The sequence below is a fragment of the Mugil cephalus genome, chromosome 9 (genome assembly GCF_022458985.1).
Source record: "Mugil cephalus isolate CIBA_MC_2020 chromosome 9, CIBA_Mcephalus_1.1, whole genome shotgun sequence".
Classification (NCBI taxonomy): Eukaryota; Metazoa; Chordata; class Actinopteri; order Mugiliformes; family Mugilidae; genus Mugil; species Mugil cephalus.
The window spans coordinates 8,511,767-8,528,206 of NC_061778.1; the positions used below are offsets into that span (position 1 = coordinate 8,511,767).

The window sequence follows — 16,440 nt, forward strand, 5'->3', positions numbered from 1 at the left end:
TAAGTTTCCCTCGGTTACTACTAAGTTTTTTTTATGGCTAGCGTGCTAATGTTATAATTATAATACTCAATAACAGTAAGATTATTTTCATTTTCACCATTTCTGAGTATTTTAAAACTTTTAACTGCAATAGATGAACACAGGATAGACTGAGGAGAAGGTAAACATGGCTCCATGACTGACGAGGCACTTGGGCTACAAAGCATTTTACAGGCTAATTTAAAATATTTAAAGTAAGTAGACGCTGGGATATTTAAGTGAGGGCCTTTTAAATATTGACAGACGTTGGCAATAACATTTATAGGCCCGTTAATGGTGAAAATAAGCGATTTATTTCGACATAGCACATCCGGCCCACAGAGTTACACCGTCTTCCCTCCGAGGTATCAAACATGGCGTCCATGATTTGAGTTGGCCAGACTCTCTCTAATGTGCGGCTCTGCTGTCAAACCTTGCTGGAACACTTTAATGGAATTGAGCCATAATGGCAACCACGTCAAATTGTCCAAGCAGCTTACCATTTGAAGGTGTTTACTGACCATCAACCCTGTGCATATTCAACATCCTGCAGATGTGCATGTGTTTGATATTTGGTGTTTGCTTCTGGCCCCCTGATAAAAGCAAGTCCATTATTCACTTCTTCCTCTTGGCTCTGTTTTGATGTCTTATGCTAAATGCTAGAGGATATCTGTTTCTATCGGCTGAGCGGATTGTATGGAGCAGGTTTGTTTTGACAGCAGCTCCACACGGGAGCTGATAAAAATGTATTTATAAAAGAACACCTTTAAAATAGTGAGATAAAGGCAGGGTCACCGAACGCCTTAAAATGCACCTGTCTGAAATCGATTGGTCAGATGTTTTAGTAGGAAGCGCAGCGCTGCTACAACATGCACGTCACAAAGTTAGAGAACCTTACCTGCATACAAACAGGTAGAGCAGGTACAACTTGTGATTGCAATGGAGCAGCTTGAGTAATGGACGCTGCCGGACGACCGTTTCAACCAGCTGCAGGCTTCTGTTTAAACGTCACAGCAAGTAGATAATGGAAAGGAAGAGATGAAAGAAGGACGGGATGAATCACGAGCAACCTTGCGCTGTGTTCCTGCTCTGAAGTAAAGCTTTTTTAGATACTTACAGGTTTCCTTTGAACACAGCCCAGTGAAGTGCTGGGCTTCACTCCCTCTCTTTTCCATAACTTGTATGTTCAGTTTCAAAAGACGTGCTGTTTGGGGTTTGCATCCTTTGATTTTGCAGACAAAAGCAATGTGATCAGAGTGACTGATGAATTATCAAGTGCGTTTTTTTTTTTTTTTTTTTTTTTGGTCAGGGATTTTGTTTGAACACTGAAACTGAATTTCAGCATGTCCATTTAATGAGGAGGACGCCTTGAATCTAGTTTGTGAAATGTAGATTGATATACCGCTGGAAAATGCGTTTCACTCCTCTATTAAAACTAATAATTCAACACTTCAATTGGAAGTGAAGAGAGCAAGCGATAATCATAATCCGACTACCATGGAGAGGAAACATTCTTGTAAATGATCAAAGCAACATATTTATGAACTACTCCAGCGTCAGCAGGAGGTTGTTGGGGTGGATAGGGGGTGAACAAAACATGCAACTTTCACAGCAGAGGTTTTGTTGTCTAAACTTAACCAAACTTTCTTTGTTTGGATGCAACAGACAACCAACTTTAGTGTTTGACCCAGGTTAGGTTAATACTATGATTTTATGAAATGTAAATTCGTATGTTGTGGCTCCACTCACTGTGAACCTTTTCTTTCATAAGCCGGACTACAGTTATTCTCTAACCTTTAACGAAATATCACATCTAAGTTTGTCCCTTTCACAATTTATGCTTTTGCAGTTTAGTTGTATAGTTATAGTCAATTCAACATTACATTCCCATTCAAAATTAAGGAGACTGGGTTAATCTTGACCAGTATTTAAATGGCAGCACATGTAACAGCTAACAAATATGTATTTTTCCTCCAATACCTGCAAAATCAAGGCCATTACCCCCAACCTCAAATGTAGATTTAGTGAAAAAATTAACATACTAAACCAAATTGGTGAACATTATTGCTTAATATCTGCTTGTTAGTATTCTCATTGGCAGCCTTGTGGTATAAAGCACTACTGTTGCACGGTGAGAGCTGCTAGCATGGCTGTAAATAAGTCCTATGGTTTGTTACTTAGCATGACATGAGATTGTCATGTATAGGACATTGTGACTGTGTCAAATTCTTATTGGGAAACTGTAAAGTTCTTTCAGTTTGTTTCCAGCCTTCATAGAGAGCTTTCATTTTAAAGTGGTGCTGTTAATTATTAAACACCACCGAGATGTGAGATTAGAGTCTAATTCGAGCAATACTGATTTCCAATACTCTGTTTAGCAAAACAACCTTAAGCCTTTTCCTTGTAAAGAATGAGTTACACACATGGAAGAGGACTCTCCTGTCTCTGTAATTCTCTGCAGCATGAATAAACACAGCCATCTGCAGTTTCCAGCAAATACTATGTAAATGAGGAACTTTTTGTCATAAAAAAAATGACTTACAAATACCTGCTGGGTTCCTGACATCCAGAAAGGTGCACATATATACCCTGTTGCAGTTTGCTTGATCATAATCTGTAGTTCTTTCAAGCTCTATTCACCCTATCTGTTGAGATATAGTGTACAGAAAATGCCCCGCAGGGACCTACAGCAACCATTTCCATTACCCAGTGGGGAAGGCATTCCACGACGATAGGTGCACATGAGGCGTGATGCTTCAGTTGCCCAAGCCATTGGTTAGGTTGCCTTAAGTGTCTGACAACCTCCAGGGGTCCGGTGACATCTGGTTTATATACAGTAGACTGGTATCAGTGCCAGAAGTATATCCATTAAATAAAAACGCTACTTTACAAAACACTCCGAGCCCCTCATGAGGTGACTGACAGTGTATCCGGAGCACTCGACACATCAAATCCCACGATGGAGAAAGCTGTTTGTTAGTAGTTTACTGTGGCAGCTGTGCTTGGTGTAGCAGGATCATAAGTGTTTTTATTTTTCAGAGTAGTTCCTTTGCTGTGCACCCAATCAGCTCCTCATCACGCTCAGCGTGAGCTCTGAGTGCTCACAGGAGCTCTCGACACAACTGTGGCGCACAGGGACCCCCCTCCACCCATAGCCATATGCCATCAGGATGTCTCTTTCAGACGTTCAGTGGACGGTCAAGTAGAAGTCAGCGAGGACAGGGACGGATAAGTTGAGGTCTCACATAGGGCCTGACATTGGCAGCCGCACAGTCATGTATCAGAATTAAAATCAGAATTACTTTATTGATCCCAGGGAGGAAATTACTCTTTGTTACAGCAGAGCAAAGAGCAATGTAGGCAATAAGAATAAGTAAGAGTAAGTAGACAATTACAGTAAGAATACATGCATCAGTGTAAAAAAAATATAAGAAATATATATAATAATATGTATAAATGAACCTGTGTTCCGAGTTGTTGCTCTATAATAACATTGGATATGGGGTATTGCACAGCTGGAAATTATTGCACATGGTGAGTCCAGAGTCTAATAATATATAAGGAAATATATGTCTCATTTTCGCCCTTTCAGCTCAGTTTTTGGTGTCTTCATTTCCAAAGACAGCAGAATTTCATTTCCATTTAATGAGGAGGAGGCCTTGACATGTAGTTTGTGAAATTTAGATTGGTATATCGCTTGATAATACTTTGCTAGTACTGTTTCATTCCCTTATTAAGGCTGATAATTCAGCACTTTAATTGGAAGTGATGAGAACAAGGGAATATTTGTGAGTTGGTACAACATAATCAGACTACCCTTGAGAGGAAACGTTCTTTTAAATGATTGAAGTGACATATTTATGAACTACTCCAGCGTCAGTAGGAGGTTGTTGGGGTGGATGGGAGGGTGAACAAAACATGCAACTTTCACAGTAGAGGCTTTGTTGTCTAAACCTAACCAAGGTTTGTTTGTTTGGATGCAACAGACAACCTGCTTTGGTCTTTAACCCAGGCTATGATTTTATGAAATGTAGATGTCTATATCGTATATAATATCAAATCTTAGTTTGTCTCTTTCATAATTTATGCTTCTGAGGTTTAGTTTTCACCATTTTCGCCCTTTCAGTTCAGTTTTTGGTGTCTTTGTTTCCAAGGACAGCAGAATTTCATGCTACATTAATAAGTGTTGATTTATAAATGTTATTTCCTGAGGTTAGTTACCTTGTGGGGAAAAAAACAGTGTGTGGAGTATTTCCCTGCTGGACAAGAACCATATTGAATGCTAATCAATTAAACATCAATCTATAATCTGTCTTGTCTAGGGGTTATTGTTAGGAATAAATAACAGTGTCACATTTTGTCTCCAATGTTTCAGCTGTTCTGTGCTGTTAGCTTCACAGAGAAGATTTGAAAATGAAGACAACGTCTCGTATTATGCGCTGTGTACAATAACGCAAAGTCAGTCCGACATAAAGCATGAGAACTTGGGCTAGAACCACAAGCAGACATGCCAGCTGTCAGCTGATGGCATAAGTGAGTAAGCGCTGCTGACTCACTTACAATGTAACACATTAACGTGTGGGTCTTGCCTGCTGTAGTTACCTGTGTCCTGGTCAAGTGTTTGGTGAGGATTTCAGCTGTACTTATAGCTCCTGTTTCTGTTTTGTTTAAGTGGGACTGTATTTATATTTCCAAAGAGGAAGGGTTTTTTTTTTTTTTTTCTAACTACAGTAATCATCTTCGAGCTCAGTGCAGTAATAGCTTGTTTGGCTGTGAGAGAGAATTACATAATTTGGCCAAATTGTCTTGTTGTGGATATGTTGAGCTCCTTGACTGGTTGAATTGTTGACACAAATTAGCACTTAGAGGTTGTATATAGGATTTGGCTGTATAGGAGGGAAAATGCTGCTTGGCTGATAGTGGTGTTGCTGCTCTGAATGTTGATGCGCTATAAATGCTAACTGGATGACTGGACTGATTCTCACTTGAACTTTCTCGCTCATCCTCCAGTGCAGATCTAGATGACAGGGCTAAAGGCTGTGTGGGGGTTGAGGGATCCCAGAGGCCCTGGAGTACTATTCTCCGATGGGCAGAGCTGCAGCTAAGAGAAAGGTGGAAGAAAGAGCTTCGACTTATTCCTAAGGCGAGTTGACTATTTATGTCCAGGATGTCATGATTCTCCTTGTCAGAATTGAATGTAATCCGTACTGCTCAAGCAAGCTTTGTTGTTAGCATCATGCAACTGTTCGTTATCATGACATTCACTGCAACCAGAACATAAGCATAAGGAGGCTTAATATTACACTAGGAACGGGTGACAGTGTGTTCTACAAAATAATACGTGTTCCATTATTAAAGGATTTCTGTGAATGAACTGCTTCACCGCTCTATCTACTCCAGTACAACATATTAGAGCACACAATACAAAAAAATGATCTAACCAGAAGAAGATGAGCAGAATCTACAAGTGGAGCTTTTAACAAATTGAAATATTAGCCCAAGATAACACACGATTTTTCAATGAAGGTTTATATTATTAAGGGAAAACAAAATCCAAATCTACATGGCCCTGGGTGAAAAAACCTAATAACTGGTTGGGTCACCCTTAGCAGCAACAACTGCAATCAAGCGTTTGCGATAACTTGCGATGAGTCTTTCACAGCGCTGTGGAGGAATTTTGGCTCACTCATCTTTTCAGAATTGCTGTAATTTAGCGATACTGGAGGGTTTTCCAAGCATGGACCGCCTTTTTAAGGTCATGACATTCTCCTTCAGGATTTTTTGGTATAAAGCAGAATTCATGCTTCCCTTTATTATGGTCTAAGTCTTCCAGGTCCTGAAGCAGCAAAACAGCCCCAGACCATCACGCTACCACCTCCAGATTGTACTGTTGCTATCATGTTCTTTTTCTGTGTTACTTTTAGACCAGATGTAATGGGACACACACCCTCAAAAAAGTTCAACTTTTGTCTCATCAGCCCATAGAGTATTTTCCCAAAAGTCTCAGGGAAACTGAGACAAGTCTTTATGTTCTTTTTGCTCAGAAGTGATTTGGGTCTTGGATCTTTGCCATAATGCCATTTTGCACAGTCACTTTTTTATGGTGGAGTCATGACACTGACCTTTACTGAGCCAAGTGAGGTCTGCAGTTCTTTGGATGCTGTTGTGAGGTCCTTTGTGACCTCTTGGATGAGTTGTCGCTGTGCTCTTGGGGTAAATTTGGTCGGCCGGCCGCTCCTGGTGGTCCAGTGGTCCATGTTTTCGCCATTTGTGGATAATGGCTCTCACTGTGGTTGGCTGGAGTCCCAACGCTTTAGAAATGGCCTTTTCCAGACTAATAGATCTCAATTTCTTTCTTTCTCATTTGTTCCTGCATTCCTTTAGATCTCGGCATGATGTCTTGCTTTTGAGGATCTTTTGGTCTTTGCTTTGTCAGACAGGTCCTATGTAACTGATTCTTGATTGATAAGAGTAATAACGTCTGGGTGTGGCTAGAGGAATTGACCTCAGGTGTGATAAACCACAGTTATGTTTTAACACTTTTTACACACAGGGCCATTTAGGTTTGAATTTTTTTCTCCTTAATAATAACAGCCTTCATTTAAAAACTGCATTTTGCATTTACTTTTTGTGTTTACTTGTGCTATCTTTGTCTTGTATATGAATTGGTTTGATGATTTGAAGCATTTAGGTCTGACAAACATTGTAAAAGATAAGAAACCAGGAAGGGGGCCAACACTTTTTCACACCACTGTATGCGCAGTGTAATGACAAAAGTATTTTCACATCTTGTTCTAAAATAAAATATCCTGATTTGAGTTAAATAATAATGATTTAAGTGGACTTTTACACCACTGTGTTAGAGGCAGTTTCCCCTTCAGTGGTTTTCTTGGAAATAATTTACTGTTCTCCGTTTCTCTCTTTATTGTCTTAAATCCCTTAGCTTCCCTGTTCTCATATCAGAAGGTCATAAAACAATGCCTGGGCTGCCATGCTGAGACACTTGAGCTATGACACCGCTCAAGCTAAAGTCCATTTCCCACCTGCTGTGACATTTGAAAGACCACCTATCCCGCACCTGCGGCATACACGCTTGGTCTTCACCCCGAAGCTTTTAGAGCCATCAACCAACAAACTGAGAGAAAGGGGAAGAATAAAAATACGCTTGATTTGTCTGTGCGTTCTGTAATTAATGGCATGACCTTCAGTGTCATTATCAGACAAATCTAAAAGCACATCTTCTGTTTTTTTTTTCTCTCCCGGATCCACAGGTTCATCACGAAAACACAGCGCCTCTCATTGGTGTCTGCAGAACATCGCACAAGAATCAGTTGACAGCTCAGATGAAGAGTTCTTTGATGCCAGAGGTTAGTATTACATTTGATTTCCCATCTTTTCTGGCCTACACCTTGTATTAGTCTCATGAGGCACTGTAAACGATCCATCAAATGTGTGGACTTGCAGCACGTTCCTCTGCAGATACCGAATATAACATTGAGTCATTAGTACAGATTCATTTTAATTACTAAGTTGTAAGCACTTTCTAAGTTGTAATCAGCATATATCGCAAACAACAGTAACTCTGTTATATTACTTAGTCAGTATTGGCAAGGACGACCAATAAAAATAGACACATCCAGGTCCTCACTGCTATTTGGGGAAAAGAGGCCAGAAGGAGCTGGAGTCAGTGGCTGGAAACAAAAACACTGTCATTTGTTAGCATCTGGTAAAAATATGGATGTTACACGCAGTCAAAGGCAGTTTGACAGATGAAACGTGATTATAGGAAAACTTTAAATAACAATATGTGCTGAAACAACTGATTTAACCTACTGAGAACCTGCGTCCACATATGGGGACCCATTAGGCCTTTCTTCAAACACCTTTTGGATTACCATGACGTGGATGACTGAGAACCTTCACAGACACATATGGGGACATTTAATCTGATTCATTCTACAGACAAACGTGACAAAAGTTGAAAGAGACAAAACCTCATAAAATTTTACAACTGAAACTTCTTTCTTTATGCTTATTAACTTTTGTAGTTTTACACTCAAATTTAACAAATTCTGTCAATAGTAACGAGCTACAGCTAATTAGCTAAAGTAGTCATTCGAAGAGGTTGAGACTTCATTGTTCTTTTGCTCAGGTATTAATATAAACAGTTTTCTGTTTTGTTACATGTTGGTGACATTATTATAACATAGGCCTACCATGGAATAATCCCCATGTTTTTTTTGTTTTTGCTTCTTTAAATGGACTTCCTGTTCAGAGATGACGCTTAGTTTTTATAAGTCATAGTTCCTATTAATCCCAAATAGCTTGGAGAAGTTAAAAATGCATACCAAACACAAGCTTGGGTCTCAGGAGATTAACAAACCGGACACCATTTTACTTATCTTATATTACTTTACAGCCCTTATTCCTTTATTTTTGGTGACTACTAGTGGAGAGAAACAGGAAGTGATGAGGGAGGTAAGGACTTGAAGCAGAGTGGAAATGAACTCGCACCACTGCGATGAGGACTATAGCTGAGTCAATATTTACTAAAATGAAGGAACCGAGGAGATAATGAAGAATTTGGACAAAGCCTCCTGCCAGAGCTTAAGTGATTCCTAAATGTTTGGGTTGTGGAGGCCAAGGCAATAGTTCCTGTGATGAAAAAGTTAATTTCCCTCTTTTAGTTTTGAAGCCGAAGACACACTGGGCAGCTGTTCTCAAAAAAATCCCATTATAAAGGTGAATTTTCAAGCATTACCTTGTGTACCGGTGAGGAAGTACTTAAGTCTTGCATACAGATCTCGTACGAACTTCTGTCGTTCTCAAGTTGTTGTCCTTGTCCGCCTGAATACTCTTGTCCACTTACTCAGTTTTTAGGCCGTCCCGAAATAGACGCACTCGAGAACATGTTGCACTGTAAGCCTGTTTGAGGCCCCAGAGGGAGTTCATCAGCGCATAAGTACTATACTTATCCCGCCAGTTATCCAGTCGAAGTGCTGATCCCCCAAGAGTCTGATGGTTGCAATACTAATTAATTATGCTTTAGTATTGTGAAAGTATTTTGCATTATGCCAGTCTAACATCCAACAGTGCCTCATATTATATAAAAACATGATGGAAATGGGTCTCAGTGGGTTCCTTGGTTGTATGTTCTGCTCCATTTCTGTTTCTTTTCACATTTTAAGTGCCGTGCTAGGAAGTTGTGTGGGAGACTTCATTCATTCCCCTCTGGCATTCACTTTCCCTTTCGTTCGTCTAATTTTTCCCCTTCTTTCTGCCTCAATCTTTCACTCCCTCAAATTTCACTTCCCGTCACTCCATTCCCTCCCATATTCTGTTTGCCAAAAAAGGCACGTAGAGAACATGAAATATGTACCCTTATCACAGCTGTCACGGAGCGGAGCTGTGCATCGCTGTAAATGCATTTCGCGAGACGGGCGTCGGGGGATCTATCGGCGTTGGGAAATCACAGGGGGATAGGAGACGTGCATGTCAACCTATGTAGCTCGTCAGCCGCACGCTATCTGCAGCACCAAACTCCACACTAAGCCATCGAATATCTTAAAAGAGTGTGAAGGGAAAGAGAAATACCTATGTTCTAATTTAATGAAATGGTCCTCACTTATCACTTATCCGTGTTAATTACTTTAAAAGAATCGTTTGGACAATCTGTGGAATGTGCGCGTTTGCCGTGCAGCTTTATATTTAGTGAGGCGTGACCATAGACTGGATAAATATGGACAGCGTGTCTCCACTTCCTTGCACTGGTTAAACTGACACTATTTTCCTGGGAATACGGACACTTTGGAGCCGGTGTTGGTGCCTGATCGGCTTGGGAATTAGGTGGCACATCTAAATGATGTCAGCTATATGTTCGGCTCCATTCGGCATTAGTTTGTGGTCAGACAACACAAATTCAATTTACTTTTCACAATATGTTCAGAAGAGATAGCTCGATAAAGTTTTTTATTTATATTTTTTAATTTTCCACAAAACACAAAAAAATACAATGACAGCACATTATTCATAAAAAATAAAGTAATAAAATGACAAAATAATTCAAGTTTAGTCCATTCAATAGTAGGCGTGAAAGGATTTAAGAAGTTTTATCCTGAAAAAGTTAAATGATAATACAGCTTTTATCAATTTATCCGAAGAATAAAAGGACAAAACCTTGATCTGCTTTGATAACAGCTGCCAAAACTGCTAACCTCTCTTCCACTTCTTCCTGTGGTCCAACCACTTATAAAACACGACATCACCATCCATAATGACTATGTGATGTCATCTGGAATTGCCTGATACTCCTCAAACAGATATGGTACCACACTTCCGCTACACTTAGTCGCATTTCTTTGAATTAATACAACAATCTTCTCAACCTCCACCAATTACAAGAAAATGTTTGATTATATACTATACTTATTTTCAAAAATTGTTTTTACAAGTCTAAGATGGTCTCTGGTGGTCACTTTTATGTCACATCCCGTAGCGTCTGTACCGTCAAATAACTAATTAAAACAAACTTGAACACGGATCAACATTATATTAACTACTTAAACGTGTATTTTAGTGTTTTAGCTCAACTCAAGTCCCGCCCACTAACACAGAGGAGGTGGAGCTTATGACCTGTACTGTCGCCAGCCACCAGGGGGAGCTCTACTCGCTTTGGCTTCAGTTTTAGGGAGCAGTTCCGCCGTCCATCTTTATTTACAATCTATGGGCATGTCAGAAGAAGAGTGGGACTATCTTATCATTATTATTATCATTATTATTATTTACAAAATGTATCATTATTTGTGCAGGTTATACTTTATGCTAAGTGAAGCGAACTATGACTATTCAGACACAGACAAACATTAACCATTTAATTTTTTTTCTAGTTAAAACATGAAATTTTTTGGGGGAAAACTCCCCAAGTTAAACTGTGCATGGTTCCTTAGTTTGCCACAATCAGTGCAATCTGTCACAAGAGACAAATAATCATTTTGCGACCCCAAAAATTCTGTTTTATTTCAGGTAGTTTGTTCCCTTCTCCCATCAGCTCATTACTTGCTACCTTTTTATTCAGAGGCCGAACATATCTCAGTTTCCTCCGTCTGATGCACAACACAGGAAGGACTTCATGGGAGGCCAATGTTTTTGATGTAGCAGCTTCTAAAAACCCTGGATTATACTTTCAAGTTGCTTGAAAGCGCAGCAGTTACCAATCTACAAAGAAGCTTCCTAACAAGAACGCAGATTGAAAGATGAAATACACAAAGCAGTTTTATAATAAAAATAATAATAAAAAAATAGAAACAAAGAACATTATATATGCTTTGTCTTTGTTTATTGTCTGAGCCGAGGGTAACGGTGGAGCCGTGTCCTGCTGAAAAGCCAACAGAGCAAGTCATTTCAAACGTAAACACGCACTCAGTGTGAAGGCTCCCCCTAAAAGGAAACCAGCATAAAGTCACAAAAGGTTGTTGAAATTATAGCCCACCATGGTCGCTGCAAGGCTCTCAGTCCTCGCTGCACATACTGTAACTGGTCTGTTTGTTTATTTCCACAGGCCGACTGGACACTATAGGCTTCCTTTGGCCAAGGGCAATTTGAAAGGTATACAGAAGCGAGCAGTGAGAGAAACTGAAAGAATCGGACTGGAGAGGAAGAGGCATGATTGAGTGATAACTTTGTCATATTATAGGCTTACCGCTCGAGCCATCACAGTGAGCTTGGGGGAGTTTTATTTATGCTGCTATGATGAATGCCTCCATTCGCACTGTGTAGCCCAGTGGACCCATAAAAACATGAAAATACACGAGGCCTGTCAAGAATTTGCATTTGTTTTTTTTTTTTGCTAAAAAGATGTGCTTTGACTGTTGCTGTTATCTCTGCGCAAGTGTGTGTGTTTTGAACATTTTCTCCTGCTCAAGAATTGCCCCCGCGTAAGTTGTTCTGCAAATGGAGAAACGACACACGTCTGAGGGCTCACTTTGACGAGACAGCACATTTGGGGATTTGAGTGTTCAAAGGTGGCCACATTCTGACACATCTTCATTTTTTTGTGACACATCAGTGTAATTGGTCAGTGGCAGCGTGCAGCTGCTACAAGCTGATCAAAGGCTGCACGTTTAAAGAACAAAGGATGAAACTGCATACAAAAGTGCGACCCACGGGTTTTTGACATTCGTGATTCACTGTAATCCACCAGACTGCATTTGTAGCATTGGCTTAAGAGACGATATTTATCCTAGAGGGTGTTTCAGGGGCTTGCGTCAAACAATATGCCGCGGGATTGCTCTTACTTTGTTATCTATTGCCGACCAGATTACTTTTAGCAGAAAGTAGAAGGTTAATGATGATAAACATTAAGCCAGAGGAGGCGTAACGTTTGCCAGTTGATCTCAAGCCAAGTAACGGGTAATTTGTTTCGCTTCCTGAAGAACTGAGGACAAAAAGTACACCTAGAGAAAGAGCGTGTGTCTCTTCAGGAAGGATGCCAAGTGTCTTCTGGTGACTGAGCTCAGAGACTTGAGGAATTTGCTCATTGATTGTAAAGGAGTTGCTATGAAAACCTTCCTAAGAATTTGTTCATTTGTACTTAGCTGTACTTAAAGTTTTCTACATTAACCGTAGGCTATAAGCCAATCAGGCATAACCTTCCTCAAATTGCGTAGGTCTCCCTTGTGCCTCCAAAACAGTTGTGACTCATCAGAGAATGGACATGGGCCTTCTGTGGACGTCATGTGGGAACAATGTGGATCATCCCACAGATACTTGATCAGTTTGGGATCTAGTAATTTTGGAGGCCATGTCAACCTTGTGCTGTCATTGCCATGGGGTGGGGCTGCCTGGTCTGGTCTAGGTGGATGGCACATGTCTAAGTAACATCCACACACAGATTCTCAGATGAAGGTAGTTGATAGGGACAGGACCCCCTGAGCATAGATGCTGTTTCTGGTGGTGGACAAGATGGAGGCTTTGGTTGAGAGCTACTGGACAACGAGGGTGAGTTGTAGGCTCACAGCTGCACGACAGATGATCTGAAGGGAGAGAGACCATTTGGGACTGGTTGGCTCAGAGAACGCAACCAATCACTGGACACGAGCAGAGATGATGTAATTGAGGACGAAGGGCTTTTGACAGCGAGGGAAAGCGATGAATAGCATGCGGCAGCAGAGAGAGTCCAAACTGACTGTGGGGCAACAGAAACAAAGTCTTTGAATCTATCTTCCTTATTGGAACTGTGCCCAAGCTTCAATTAAAATAAAAACTAAAGGATAGTTTCTCTTTATCTGAATTTTGGATAATGGGTTGTGTAATGTACGGAAGATAAAAGCCTGAGTCATACAAATGTAATTTTACGGAGATGACTTTGTGCATACTCAGTGCTATTTTATTTAAATCAAAAACGTAAGTCAAGGAAGCATAAATGAACTCCATCCGTATCTCCGTGTGTTTTATTCTTATGCAAAGTGAGACTGACATTTAGTCTGTCTCAGACTAAACGTCAGCCGACGTCGTTGTGTGCCAGACAGTGTTTGTGTGAAAATGGTGTCGGGGCAACACAGCTGTTTGCTGCATGGTTTGATGCTGTCGTCTCTCAGCTCCTCTGACATCTGCACAGCTGCCCCTAGCAAAGAGCCACGCATGTGCACCACACACACACACACACACACACACAAACACACACTAGAACACACACACAGCTTGTCACAGGCTCCTTGGGGTGGCCTGAAGTGATGATGAAAACAAAAGTGTAACACAGACTGCTGTCAGGACAAAGAGTCTCAGGCTGACACCCGAAAAGATCCCAGTGAAGATAGCGAGTGTCTCCATGACCCATCCGTCTCGAGAGTCGTCTCCACTGTGGAGCATAAAAACGCTCATTTTCCACCCGTGGCAGGTAAATCTCCGCTTTATCTGCAGTCCAGACCCCGAAGCTCTCAAATCACAGAGAGAAGATAAGAAGACGTTTGAAGCTCACATCATAAGAAGAGAAGAAAAATCCGAAGCACGCGTCGTATGAAAGGGTTCAAATGTCTGGTTTGGTGGTCGGTTCTGATGGAGAGATGTCTTCTGGTGTATTATTTGAAGCAGAGAAGATGCAAGTAGAAACGGAGCATCATCAGTTTTACTTGGAGCAAGCCAACAGTAAAAAAAGAAGCATTTATTTTCTCTGACGTTATTACTCCACAAAAGGACCTTTTACTGAATAATTCATTTGGTCCACATTTTATGACTTTAATTAGCCCTTAAAAATCATGTCACTGCTCTTAGTTTGCAAAAAAAAAAAGAAAGAAAAAGGAAAAAAAGATTTTGCTTTGGAGTATTTGTTTTAATAGATGAAATGGGACCAAAAAGACTCTTTCAGGTGGTATTTATAACTGGTAAACAGAAACTTTAGTCGACTTTTTAAAAAATGGTTGCCGTAGATTGTGAGTTAATACATTGTATAATCCCTGTCCTCGTCATCCATCGCTTTGTAGCTGACTATCGGTTGCTGGTGTTTGTATCTGGCTCTGGTTACCTAGGTAACCCTCTTGTATTTATTTCCATCCACATTTTTTTTTTTTTTTTATGAATGAATCGAGCAGCAGATAAAAATATTGCTATTGTATCGATGGAGACAAGAAAGATGCTGTCAGTTTGGACTCACCTGATGCTTCAAGTCCAACCCCGTGTTTGTGTCATCACACCGATCAGCCACAACATTAAAACCAGTGACAGGAAAAGTAAATAACGTTGAAAATCTTGTGACAGTACGGGAAACTTTTGGGACCTGGCATTTATTTGTGTGGACGTTACTTAACAATGGCACTCCGTGGTGATGGCAGCACCCATCCACAGTGGGATGCCGCCTAACACAGGCACACATACAAAAACATGAAGAACAGCACGAGGTGTTGACCTGGCCTCCAAATTCACTAGAAGCCTGATCCACAGATCCCCTCAACCCATAGGACCCAAACATGCTACAAGTGACACCACACATCCATGTCCATTCTCTGATGAGTCACAGCTGTTTTGGAGGCACAAGGGGAGACCTACACAGTATTAGGTCATAATGTTATGGCTGATAGGTATGATATTAGTCAACCGTCCCCACTTTTTTCTCCTATAATTGTAACAAGTTGCTCGATTTCACCGAGGTTCGCTCTCCTCTCGTCGATCTATCTCTATTGATGCCTCCTGCACGCACACGCTGCTTAACAACTTGCGGCTGACGTTGCCACTTGAATGCCGAGCATTTCCGCGCACACATGTTCTCCCCATTGTAACCATGGATTCCACTTGAAGGCAGCAACTGTTCGTCTTCCACACAGCGACATTGTTTCAGTGCACCTCTATAGTCCTTACAGCTTCTTGTTTCCATATGAAAGTAAAACACAGCCTGTAACAGCTGCATTAAGTGACTCTCCCCCATTGTCATAGCCTATAGAACTGAGCCAGAGGGGGGAAACATTTCTGGCGTATCTGAAGCGCTGTCATCTCATTGGCTCTGTCATCTCATAAACACATATCTGTGTAAGTGTGGATTCTTCGGCTAAAGTGTTTTAGTTCTTTCATGGTTGTTCCTGTTACCAGCGATGAGCGGCGGCGGCGGCGGGGGGTATTAAGCAGGATTTCTTCCATTTTTCTTTTTATTCAGTTTGAAGAATTAGCTTAATTCCACTGGCTTTCCACTTGCTTCTGCCTTCATAATAATAACAATAATAATTATATATATACCTACATTCTGCCATGGCTCCTTGGCATCACACACAAGAGGAAATCCTAAAACAGTCAGTCAGTAAATAAAATCCAGTGGAGATTAAATAAATTCAAAGATGCCCTGATTTGAATCAGAGCGTCCTTGAATTTAAAACTACATGAGTATGTGCACCAAGGAGAAAAATAGAATTTTTTTTTTTTTTTTATCAGGCCTGAATGTGCGTGCCAGCTGCTAAGTGAACGCCAGCTCGATTGCCACGTTGTTTATTGATGTGAGTGGTTGACAAATTTGCAGTGCGTTAATCCAGATTTGATGACATGAATTTAAATAATGAGGATGAGGGGATTGACGGATTGAGCCTGAAAGGAAATTTATGGCGTCGTGTTTGGCCACAGCTTTAACGCCAAAGTAAACTGCCTGCAAACTGTGCCTGTACGCACGTAGGACGTCTGTTTTATTGTACGGCTGCTACTTTGTAATGTCTTTATACCACTCTGTTTATACCGCGCTGTTTGTGTATGAGAATATGTAATTACATTACATAACAAAGATCTCTTAGTAAAAATGATTACTATTATTATCACAATTATGCTCGCAGCACGATACGATAATTGAATTTACCGCACTAGGATTACTTTAACAACGTTGAGAAGACTCACGTCTGTTTTACCTTTGGTCAAAGCCAGTTAAGTCAACCGCCTCCGTGGCTCCAGATATGT

General features: G+C 40.7%; 1 protein-coding gene across 1 annotated transcript in view; it reads left to right on the forward strand.

The window, feature by feature from the left end:
- The window catches only part of pitpnm3 (PITPNM family member 3), an 87,017-nt gene that overhangs the window by 9,726 nt on the left and 60,851 nt on the right, over positions 1-16,440 (forward strand). Inside the window, 1 exon segment of the mRNA XM_047594929.1 lies at positions 7,290-7,385. Coding sequence (XP_047450885.1) covers positions 7,290-7,385 — 96 coding nt within the window.